General features: G+C 41.7%; 1 protein-coding gene across 2 annotated transcripts; it reads left to right on the top strand.

The window, feature by feature from the left end:
* The first annotated feature begins 24 nt into the window (after positions 1-24).
* csnk1e (casein kinase 1, epsilon) lies at positions 25-12,136 on the top strand. Of its 2 annotated transcripts, none has more exons than XM_069156042.1 (11): positions 25-1,582; positions 3,013-3,110; positions 3,265-3,375; positions 4,554-4,702; positions 6,798-7,026; positions 7,278-7,448; positions 7,585-7,733; positions 7,823-8,021; positions 8,150-8,295; positions 9,418-9,483; positions 10,724-12,136. In XM_069156042.1, exons 2-10 carry the CDS (start codon positions 3,035-3,037, stop codon positions 9,448-9,450), a joined length of 1,263 nt encoding a protein of 420 aa, XP_069012143.1. In that variant the 5' UTR covers positions 25-1,582; positions 3,013-3,034; the 3' UTR covers positions 9,451-9,483; positions 10,724-12,136. The 2 variants fall into 2 exon arrangements, with proteins under 2 accessions (XP_069012143.1, XP_069012142.1); XM_069156041.1 differs by having other exon boundaries at positions 26-1,582; positions 10,721-12,136.
* The last annotated feature ends 505 nt before the right edge of the window (positions 12,137-12,641 follow it).

Below are 12,641 nucleotides of genomic sequence, written 5' to 3'. Positions count from 1 at the left end.
TTTTTGCTAAATTGTAGTTTTAAATTAGTAATGAAGTAATTATAAAGCAGGAAAGTACCTCTGAAATTCAAGGTTTTTTTTTCTGATTTAAAACTAACAAAGTAACAGAAGTCCACCAGTGCAGACACGTGTGGGTCGTAAACAGCCATTAAACAAACCCAGATTTTCAGCTGTAGCCTGTTGAGGTGCAAATTTATTTTATTATTTTTTACTTCGATTTCATTTCAAATTTTTGTATGTTGTACTGGCAGTGTAAGAAAATATCAATACACTTGGTCATTTTATGGCAATAATATGTTTTGTAATACTGTATTGATTCTCAAAAACACTCTCGCTCGATAATAATAGTTTACGTGCGGAGATCTTTGGTAATTCCTTTGCCCAGATTGCACAAAAAGTGGTGCTATGATGTTGAATGTTACAGGGACTGTGATCGACACAGATCATCCTGTTCATTTATTTCAGCTAGTTATGGAGAACATAATTATGTGAACCCCCCCTCACACACACACACACACACACAAACTTCCCAATTAGTTGTGCCATGATCCAATTGCCTAAAAAGGTCAATTTGCTCCTCAGATTTTTAGAGATTTGGTTGTTTGTTGTTTATTCTTTGGCATTTTTTCTAAGATCCGATTTATACTGTATCACAATATCCCAATAACAATATCCCAATATCACAACCCCTGTATCACGATGTGTATCGTATTCCCACATTCTTGCCAATACGCACTGCTTTTCTGTACCCAGAACAAACCCATAACCTTTATTAATCAATCACTATTAGGCCTCTGTTGGTTGTGGGGTTTTTCTTTCCTTTTATGAAGCGTTGTTTTTTTGTTTTTTTTTACAGATGTTGTTTTCATCGGTGGATTCATAACTGCTATTTTGAAAAAGTTTGCAGGTTAATTTCAAATGAGTGCGATAAAAAAATATATATATAAAAAAAAAAAATGTTAAGGAAGAGTTTTTAACAACCACTAGGTGGCAGGTTGACGGCACACTGGGTCAATGCATTAGCATGTTCTGCATTGTAGCTCGCATAGACAATAAAACCGGTATCGTCTTATATTTCTGCTTTTTACTTCAAACAGTGAGTCTGAGATCGATGAGTGGTGAACAACAGCTGCTGGAAGTGAGCGTGCTGCTGGTGGCGTCGCTTCATTCATGCCTGCAGCGGCGGCGGCGGCGGCTTTAAGACAATCCGGGCATCTCTGCAAGTCTGTGGATGACATCATTGATATTGTCAATGGTGTAAACTGAGCGAGGGCAGGGTGTGAGGGGGAGACAGAGAGGAGCAGCCAGGGAGGAGAGGGAGAAGCGCCTCACTGTCTACTTTCCAGCGTTTTTCTCGTGACACGGAGAATCTTCCAGAGTCGCAGGGCTCGGCTCGGATCACATCTACTTTTTTTTTTTTTTTTTTGGATCTTGTGTTTATTTTCGGGAACTGTGTGCGGGGGGGGAGAAGGGGGGGTTCGGGTCACTGATCTCCGAGGTTATGAGCCGTCCGAAGCCGCGTCGGTGCGTCGCTGTCCAGGGTCCTGAGTGAGACGGAGCCGCCGGAGCGACCACGGAGCCGGTGAGGAGGTGGAGGTGGAGGAGGTGGTGTGGTGGCGACGTGTGTGTGTTTGTTTGTGGTGATGTATGTTGGCTAGTCAAGGTGTCTGGAGGCTTGTGTGTGTGTGTGTGTGTGTGTGTGTGTGTGTGTGTGTGTGTGTGTGTGTGTGTGCGCGCGCGCGCGCGCGCGTGTGCGTGTGAGAGCCCAAATAGAGTCGTGTTGGGGCGGAGGGAGTGCGCTTGTTCAGAGGTCCTGTCTGTGTGGAGGGTGCGGTTATGGGAATTATTACCACATCTGATGGTCAGCGAGGGATGTGGGTTTATTTATTTATTTATTCATTTATTTATTTTATGCATTCAGCACCTTCCCCGTTTGCACTCTTGGTGGTATCTGGGGTAACTGCATGAAGTGTTCTCTGTGAAAATATCACGCATTGCCTGTTTTTTTTTGTTGTTGTTGTTTTTTTTGCAGTGCTTTGCTGCAATAGTGTCTCTCAGTTTTGTAACACTGGTCAGCTCTGTGAGGCTGAGAGAGAAAATGAGCTGGAGACCTGATGTAAAAAGAAAAAAAAAAAAGGGGGGGGTTGGTAATGTGCAGCAGTGGCTTGCTCTGCCTTGTTTTGCCTGCACGGTGGATGTGGATCATGGGGTGTATTCAGGTCCAAGAACTTAGTCAGCAATTAATGCAGTGTCAAAGTGGCTTGTAGAGCGTCACCTCTATCGTTTTGTCCCCCATATTTCAAGTCTGTGCAGGCAGAGAGGGGCTCGGGTGAGAGGGGGGAAAAACATGACTCATTCGAAATTTTGTCAGGGGACTCCAGTCAGAAAACGGGGAGTTTATGTAAATCACTTGTATACAGGACCAGACTCCTTTTGAAGTGCTTTGGGAAGAGTGTGCGAGATGCTGATCCACCTCCACCCTCCCATCCACACCCCTCCATGCAGCTTAGAAGAAATCATGTTATACAACTACACGCTCTGTTCATCTCTGCTCCCCCCCCCCTCCATGCACTTTATAAACACTTCATCGGCCCACATTGTTGTTGTTTTGTTTTAATGCCGCATCCTCTGAAGATGCCCAGATTCATGCACAACTAAACCGAAAGGAGCAGCGTTGTTCTGTGTTTAAAGAAATGTTTTTTGCTTTGGCCACAAATCGTCACTTTCTAGCTGTAAGTGAGCAACATTTTCCTCCCTTGTTCCAGTGATTCAACTCCGGCTTGCACTATGTCACTGTTTTGGCTCGGTAATTTTCACTTTTCATTCTCTCTCATCTCTCCTGTCGATTTTTTTTTTTTCCTGAGCTCCCACTTGCGTTTTCTCTCACGATACGGCAGTTTGGAGTTTAAAGTCTGCAGCTTTGCACCACAGTGTCCTTTTACACTATTGATCAGCAGTGATTGATGACAGCTTTGCGTGTGTGTGTGTGTGTGTGTGTGTTTAAACTGTCAGTGAGTTGAAAAGCTCGCCAGCCATGGAGTTGAGGGTGGGGAACAAGTACCGCCTTGGGAGGAAGATAGGGAGCGGATCCTTTGGAGATATTTATCTCGGTGAGTTTTCTCACACTTTAACTACACCTGGTTAAACTGCAACGATCTCGCATGTTTTCCACTTTTTGAAAACTGTGATCTCTGTGACGTGTCTCCTAATTTCCGGCTGCTGACGTGTTGTACCTGCACCTCTCTCTTCTGTTTCTCCCGTCAGGCTCAAACATTGCTACAGGAGAGGAAGTAGCCATCAAGCTGGAATGTGTGAAGACCAAACATCCACAGCTCCACATCGAGAGCAAGTTCTACAAAATGATGCAGGGGGGAGGTAAGAAGCACTGAGAAGGACTTCAAGGTTTTGTCAGGACGTACTGAGGAGCAATGAAGAATTTTGGGGAGCAGTAAAGGTTTTTTTGCGGCTACTGAGGGGTTTTAACAATGAATACAGTTTTTTTTTTTAAAGAGGCATCGCATTTAGAGACCTTGAAAGGCATTTCAGGATGTTTAAGGGCATCTGAGGTCTATTCAGGGTCATTCAGGGACAGTGAAAGGCATCCTTGACTAGAATTAATGAAAATCTAACTCAGTTTGAGGTTGTTGACAGTGACGTTCATTCAGAAACACGAAGGTGGTGTTGAGAAGTGTTGAGGGCCATTAAACCCTTTCATATCAATGATGGATATAAGATAAGATACAGAACACAAGACTATTGATTTCCAGAGTATAATTCACATGTCAGCACGTAGATGAGCTGAAAAGATAGCAGAATTATTTAAATGAAATAAATACAAAATAAGATATCAGAGAAATTAGAGAGCTTACATTAAAAATATACATAATACATTACAATACCTTACACTATTTAATTGGAAATGGAAATTTCTGTGCAGAACAAATCCAGAAAAGCAGTAGTGCAGCTCAGCCATGATTTATGTGTCACTTATAATTTATTATACGTAAGTATAAGTATGATTTATAAATACAAGATATGTATATGAGTTTATTATATATGATATGTCATAATAAGTAGCAACATTACACTTTATGTTGATGTATGAAATTGTTCCAACAGAAATTGAAAAGAAAACTATATAATATTTTATGATATAATGTAATATAATATAATACAATATGACAAAATATGAAATAGTGAAATTGTATATAATATAAAATACAAAAATGCATTAATATGAATACATTAGCAATAGAGCATTATCATAAAGTATCAAAGTAATAGAGCACTGTAATAGTGAGTGGGACAGTAGTCTAAGTAGGAGGAGCAGGAACAATAAATAGTAATAAAACATACAAAAATAAGAAGAGAAGTAAGCAATGAATAAATGATTGAAATGAAAAAAAATGATGTCCTGAAAATATAAGGTCAAAAAATACTGTGAAAAAAGTTGAGCATCAGTGAGAACTGCTGAATGTAAACTCAGTCTTACTGTTATTCAAAATAAATCTGTGTCCTAATTCACTGATTGGCGCTCCTCGCCCTCCCACCAGTGGGGATCCCGTCTATTAAGTGGTGCGGAGCGGAGGGCGACTACAACGTCATGGTGATGGAGCTGCTGGGACCCAGTCTGGAGGACCTGTTCAACTTCTGCTCCCGCAAGTTCAGCCTGAAAACAGTCCTGCTGCTGGCTGACCAGATGGTGAGACAGACAGACAGACAGGCACTCTAATAGACAGAGAGACAGACAGGCAGACAGACACTCTAATAGACAGAGAGACAGACAGGCAGACAGACACTCTAATAGACAGAGAGACAGACAGACACTCTAATAGACAGACAGCCTCTTTAATGGACAGACAGACTGACTGACTGACTGACTGACTGCAGTCCACACTATACCGCATTTGAGTTCATAAAGGTTTTTTTCTGGGATCCAGAGGCCATAATCTCCTCACAGTTCGTCTGTAGTAACTAATCACTTTAAGAGCTCATACTGCAGAGCAGCTCCCTTTATCTTTTATGGACGCACCATTGGGATTCATTGAGTATTTATAAAGGGGCTCCTCAAGGCCAAAAGGGTGACGAACAGATTAACGCTGATGATTGGGGTAATTGAAAAGTACATACTAGATTGTTTATTTCCAGTCATTTTGAAGAAGCCTACAGATGTCTAAACTTTCACCTTTGTTTACACACTCTGCACTGAAGCTGACCTCAGGCTGGGAAGTTAGATTTCAATAAAGGGATGTGACTATTTTTAGACTGGAACTAAATGGATCATTGGAAATCTGAGAATAATTCTCATCTAAACCTCTGAAGCGTGTTTCCTGGCGTGAGACAAAGCGTATCCACTTTATATCCTCCATAAAAGTCATCTCCAATCTAGGCCACAGACGATCCACAAGACGGCCTAATCCTCGCCGCGGAGGTCAGCCCGAGGTGTCGTTTATGAGCCTTTTTAATCCCTCCTATGTCATTCTTTGGACTTCAGTCGGCACGTTTGTTCTTTTCGTCCCACTTTCTCTTCGGCCACTTTGACCTTTCTTCCCGAATCGCTCTCGCTGCTGCTGGGGTAACATCTCTCCTCTCATTTCGGTCTCCTCTCCCCCAAAGGGACAAGATTTTGACGGCCCAATAACATAAAATGTTTATCTGCAGAAAGGCTGATGGGGTCATTGATCAACACCAATAAATCAACTGTTATTTCACCAGGCAATGAGACTTTAAAACTCGCTCAGTTTTAGGCCAAACACTCCACAACATAAAGTCCCTCTCAGAGTCACAACTCTACCAGTCAAGACCAGGAGAGGAAGTTGATTATGTGAAAAGGAATAACTGCTCGATTGCTTTTGCTATTATATTTTCTTTAATTATAAAATTGTGAGAAACATTAGGGTTGATCTATTTTTCCCCTCACTGAGTGTTTACTCAACCAGCACCTGTATGTGCAGCGAGGATTTAAGCTACTTTTGCTTCACAGTACTGACTGAGTCTTTTCCAAAGCATGACACGACATAAAGTATATTCTTCGACCTTAAAGCCAGTCATTGACATCCTTTTCTTTTACAATGAAACAAAGATCATCCAACAGGAATGTCGATCTTGTGCCGTAAGCAATAATAAAACAATAAAAGTAAAGCAATTATTGTTTACAGCAAAAACAGTTTAAAAATAAACTCCTTGTTGGTGCATTCAAGGTCACTCGTGACGTTTGAAATATTGCAGTAAACTGCATTTCCATTCTACGACATTTCACAGGGAAATATTGTCCTTTCTACTGCCTACATTCATTTAACAGCTTTAGTTAGTTTCAGTTTAAAGATTTGACACAATAGATGATATAATAAAGCTTTTAAATTACAACACTTAAAAATTAAAGTGATTTTGTTTTCTGACTCACAAGAATCTGTGTAGTCAAGGTCACATTTCAGATATCTGAACTTCTAAACTTCTCACATGGTTTTAATTTAAAAATGTTAAAATTATCCAACATTTCACCAAGATTAGATTAGAAAAACTGAAAACACTGATTTGTGTATCAGAACTGGTCATACATGTAATTTTAACGCCTACGCGAGGCAAAACGTAACACTGACACTGTATCCTCTAGTAGACTGACAGGTGTATTACACACTTTCAAATAATACTCAACTGATTCTCCATAATGAACAAGAAAGGTTAAAGTCTCTGTAAACTCACAGTCGTAGCATGCTGACATGAGGCCCAAACCTAACAACCTATTGTATACTTCAATACAATGGAAATATGTTGTCATCCCTGTCTCCGTGCTCCAGATCAGCAGGATTGAATACATCCACTCCAAGAACTTCATCCACAGAGATGTGAAGCCTGATAACTTCCTGATGGGGCTCGGCAAGAAGGGCAACCTGGTCTACATCATCGACTTTGGCCTGGCCAAGAAATACCGCGACGCCCGAACGCACCAGCACATCCCTTACCGTGAGAACAAGAACCTCACCGGCACTGCCCGCTATGCCTCCATCAACACCCATCTGGGCATCGGTAAGCCTTTCCTTTCCTTTCCTTTCCTTTCCTTTCCTTTCCTTTCCTTTCCTTTCCTTTCCTTTCCTTTCCTTTCCTCTTCTCTTCTCTTCTCTTCTCTTCTCTTCTCTTCTCTTCTCTTCTCTTCTCTTCTCTTCTCTTCTCTCTTCTCCTCTCCTCTCCTACACCTCCTTATGTGCATCCTCCTCTCCGTCTAACTTTATTACCATTTTATTGTCTCTCCTCTGTCCTTTCTGTCTTTTTGTCCACAGAGCAGTCGAGACGAGACGACCTGGAGTCTCTGGGCTACGTTCTCATGTACTTCAACCTGGGCTCGCTGCCCTGGCAGGGACTCAAAGCTGCCACCAAGAGGCAGAAGTATGAACGCATCAGCGAGAAGAAAATGTCCACCCCTATCGAGGTGCTCTGCAAGGGATACCCCTGTGAGTCCAAATTAAAGTCTGATTCTGACCTCGGTAATCGGACACAATATAGAAAAACAACGACGGACAGTTTTTCATTCAGACTCGTCACCCGTCTTTGCTTAAAGTCCTCGTCTCTCTCTGTTCTGTCTCCCAGCTGAGTTCTCTACTTACCTGAACTTGTGTCGCTCCCAGCGGTTCGATGACAAGCCCGACTACTCTTACCTGAGGCAGCTCTTCAGGAACCTTTTCCACAGACAGGGCTTCTCCTACGACTACGTCTTCGACTGGAACATGCTGAAGTTTGTGAGTGTCTTTTTCAAACTCGGAGATGAAAAATCTTTCCACCTTTCCAGCACACGTCCTCACCTGTACGGCTCCCTCCGTGTTTTCAGGGGGCCAGCAGGACAGCAGAGGACGGGGAGAGGGAGAGGAGGGAGGGAAAAGACGGGGAGGAGCGGGCGGGGGGAGGACAGAGAGGAGCCGGAGGTCGAGCTTTGCCGCCTGGTCCGAACGCGTCTGCAGCCAACAGAGTGAGGAACGAGGCAGACGCCGCTCCGTCCAACCCGGCCACACGGGGGGTCCAGCAGTCAGGTCAGGATGCTGTTTCCCTCTGGAGGCTTTACAACAGAAACAGAATCAAGGCTTTCACTTAAGTGTGTGTGTGTGTGTGTGTGTGTGTGTGCGCGTGCGTGCGTGTGCGTGTGTGTGTATGCGTGCAGGTAACCGCTCACCTCAGGTGGGAAGAGCAGAACGAGCGGAGCGAGAGAGGAAGGTGGCCATGAGGCTTCATCGCGGGGCCCCCGCCAACGTGTCCTCCTCTGACCTCACTGCACGCCTCGACCAATCACGCATCACTCCATCACAGGTGGGAAGATTGTGACTTAAGAGGTTCGGTGAGGCTTTGTTGTAAACCTCAGAGGCTTCTTGTCAAGAAGAGATCGAACCGATATGAACACAGTGCTGACAAACACTCTGTTATCACCAATGGGACGGACCAGCATAAAACTTCTGCTACTGATAGTAATGGTTCCCAGATCATGTAGTTCAGGGTGCTAACACGCAAAGGTAAACTGGTGAAGATGGTAAACAGTATATGTGCATATACTGTTTTATTTATTTATAATAAAATAAATATATATAATATACATGTATTATACATACACACACACACACGCACACAGACACACACACACACACACACCTTAAATTGTATAAAAGCGCCTTAAATTGCAATACCACTGAGGGCCACTCAAAGCCTCCATCCATAGACTCCCATTCATTTCTCATGAAATACAAAATCTATGAATTTTTTTCCACAAGTCATGTATTTGCTAAAGGCACTCCTTTTTATTATTTTTCTGGTGGTCCATCTAAAAATAATCCCATCATTATTTAGATAATAGGTCACTTCTGGTTCCAAAACAGCTACGTGGACACTGTCTCCTTTCCTACTCCATTACATGACTTCCTTTTTTTGACAATCCAACAGAGGCATCTTGCAATTTTTGAGCCGTTATTTTGAGACAAACATGTTTTGTGTTGTGGACCAACGCACATTTTGATGAAGTTTTTGTTCCTGTGCAGTTTGAGAGTCTGATATGATGTGAACACAGAAGAGCCACCAGACTCCATGTGTCCCACAGCCGCTCTACATTTAGTAACAGCAGCCGTTCTGAACGTCCAGGCTGATTTTTCTGCGTCTTTACACCGTTATTCAAAGAATCTTACACACACTGTAAAAATAAGATAATAAGCAAACTATTATAATCTCCGTTTACACTGTTCACTGCCAACATTTTAATAAAGGAAGTGTGTATCGATACCTTTATTACTCGTCTTTCAGTTTACAGCCTGCTCTTTCTCATCCGCACCTTTACTATGTGAGCTTGAATCAGGAAATAAGAAGTGGTGGAAGTGTTACGGCATCACAGGACTCACAGTTTAAATTTAAATTTAAATTTAAAATGTATTTTCCCTCCACTCTCAGGTCAGTGTGCCATTTGAACATCTGGCAAAGTGAGTTCCTCCTCGCTGGCCTGCAGGTCAGTGACAGGTATGGACACGTCTGACACACACACACACAGACACACACACACACACACACACACACACACACATTTCATTAAGATACATTTCTATTCTTTTTTTTATTATTATTCATAAAACACCATTTTTGATTAAATTTCTTCCAAAAATAAAAAGTTAGTATTTTCCCTGTTGAGTGAATATTACTCTCCAAAAGCAGCCTCAATTTACACACTCTGAAAAATGTAATGAACTCACAAAACAGGGTTTTCATTGAGTAAGGTAGTTATGTGCGGTTATAAAACAGAAGCTATAGCCACGCTTACATGTTTTTGTTTTAAAAACATACAGTAACTTTTGGTACATTCATGCCTTGCGTCTCCACTTTTCTGGTGTTTTTGAGCCTCTAAAATGGAGACGCTCCCGACCCGGTTTTGGTTTAAAAACTCCAGGATCATGTTTCAGTCTGCGGAAAACAAATAACGACACTGGAGCCCACGCTCAACTCCTGATTGGGTTTTAGCAGCCTCAACATGTCCTTCCCTCATTCGTCACTTCCCTATCACGTGACCCTTTTCCAAAAGAAAACAAAGAACATCAGCCTTGATTACCAGCACTTAATTCAACATGGATCATGAGTTACAGACTTTGCTGACCTCGTTGTTTAGGCTAGCAGCTGTTGTGTAGTTGAATTCTGCATTTTATGATGCCACTACTGCCCACATGTACAGGAGGCTGCAATGATGATTTTCTGTGTCCAGCGGCAATATTAGCTCAACATGGATTTTTGTTGCACTGCATTTGGTGACTCATCAGATTCTGTGACCTACCCTGATATTTCGCCCCTGACCATCTCTCTCTCATGCCTGAACCTAACCAACACCGCAGGTCACACAATATAGTCGGTCGACAAAATGCAGCGTATGACTGGTTTCGGGTGGCATGCCACAGCCTTTTTCAGGTGTGTTAGTATGAATGGAGTTTAGCACTGAAACTGTGCAAAAACACTCACAGGGATGGAGATCGTTTATATTTGATCATGGCTTTTATTAGTGTGGATGTAGCTTTAGCGTTCACAAACTAGTTGGCTATATATTTTTTTTAAGCCCTTCTGAAAAAAACAAACTTGTAAGACAACAAACTGAAATAGACAAAACATCACAGACATCTACTGAACTTATTAGTGTCACAGCAAAAAGTATGAGATCAATTATTTAACCCAAAAAGTAACATTTCTCTCCCTTGCTGTGTCTCTTGTGGTTCAGCAGCTGCAGGGTATCAGATACCCCTTACTTTTCAACTGGATGAATGAAAACATGACTGAGTGAAGGAGGAGAAGAAGATTGGGAGGAGGAGGAGGAGGCGGCATTGCAGGCCCTGTAACGGGGGGATGGAGGGCGTCCGTGTGTCTGTCAGTATGCGGTGTGAGCATGCCCGGTGTTAGAGCTTGCTGAGGTGATGGAAAAAACCAGAGAGAAAAACAGACTCTGGGCTGGAACCGTTTGGTAACCTACTTGCTTTTTCAGGATGCGGCCGGAAGAAGGGGGAGGTGGGTGAAAAAAAAAACAATACGCAGGCCCCGCCCCTTCTTCACTCATACTCACCTGCCATCGACTCAGAGGCTGAACTTGCAAAAAAAAAAAAAAAAAAAAAAAAGTCAAAGTGCACAAAATGGACTAAATTTCAACTATTCTGTGATTTACACCTGTGATTAAATCGAAAAATATCCATCTGCTAATGTTCGAGAGCTACATCTGCTGCTTATGGTGTTCTTTATTATCAATAAATATGTAAACAACCATGGAGATGAACACGAAACAAAAAGTGTATCCAGGCCTATAATAGATGAGACAGGAGAATGCTTAAACATGACATTGGAGAGGATCAGATGGAGGGAATAGATGTGATCTGTGGTTGGGAGCGAGGCTGCTTCTTGTCAGTAAATGTGTCCGTCTGTGTTCATTGTCTTCAGTGTTCGTTTTGCCTTCAGCTTTGCATTAGAGAGTCGGATGAAAGGAAGCATGGAGGAGGAAAAAGGGACCGCTGATGAAGTGCAACAGGGGATGTTTCGTCAGTTTAAAGTTTCTATTATTCAGCACCATTGCTGCTGTCCTACCGAGGTGAAAACACACTCACTGAATGTGAAACCAGAGGGAGAGGAAGAAGAAGAGGAAGAGGATTGTATGATATGATGAAGCCTTAGTCCAGCTTGTAACTCCAGGTATGAAAAGACTTGAGAAAGTTGTAAGATCTTGGTGGTGAGCAAGTCTGGTGTTACATTTTTATTTTTGTTCTTTTTTTTTTTTTTTTTAAATCTTATATGACTTGTAAAATGTGTAGATATCTTTTGCCAGAATGTGACAGATTGTTAAAAGATGGGGGCTGGAGAGAAGAGTACCGTTGACCTCCTGACATCCCTGGGACAAAAAGTGAGACCTTTAGAGTCTGCCAGCGGTGTGTGTTTTTATTTTCCACTGTGGCGGGCAATGACAGAAAGGTTCTTGTTTCATATTTGTGTGATCGAGAAAAACGAATGTTTTGACCCGGGCTTGTCAGGACGGATGGATGTCACTGATTGCAAAGACAAGACTGATGTCCTGTACATTTCTTGACCATGCTTCAACTTTATTACTATAATATTTGTGTATATTTTCTGATTCAATAAAAATATACACCGCTTATTCTGACTTCTAATAATGTGTTTCACTTGATGGTAATAATTAACTATTCATATTCATAATTTCACACGGAACACACATTCACTTTTGTACATTTTAATCTAATATTTATTTGATAATATTGGTGTTTAACCCCTAAACTATTATTTTACACGTGATTACATTTCAGGATTGTTGCTTTCATGTATCTTTTTGAATAATATTTTTTTGGCAGCAGCAGAGTTCATTATTGTCCTACAAAAAAAAAAAATTATTCAAAGAACACTTTATTAGCTTTTGCTAAAGTTTTTAATCCTATTTCACGGTCTCATTGTGATAAGGAGAACAAACTCTGTCCACTGACGAAGACCAGAATATGTGACCGAAAACATTTTTTTTACAGTTGGGAGACTACATGGAATATTTGTCATATTTTCATATAAAATTGAAACTGATCAGAGCGCTCGAGGATTTAAAAACTTTTAAAGCATAAGTTTAGCAAAAAAATAGAAATATGATCAACATAGAA

The sequence above is a fragment of the Embiotoca jacksoni genome, unplaced genomic scaffold (assembly GCF_022577435.1).
Source record: "Embiotoca jacksoni isolate LCO1_2020_lvr unplaced genomic scaffold, fEmbJac1.0.p SCAF_20, whole genome shotgun sequence".
NCBI lineage: Eukaryota > Metazoa > Chordata > Actinopteri > Embiotocidae > Embiotoca > Embiotoca jacksoni.
The sequence above is the reverse complement of the archived record's forward strand: the minus strand, read 5'-3'. Positions and strand labels throughout refer to the sequence as shown.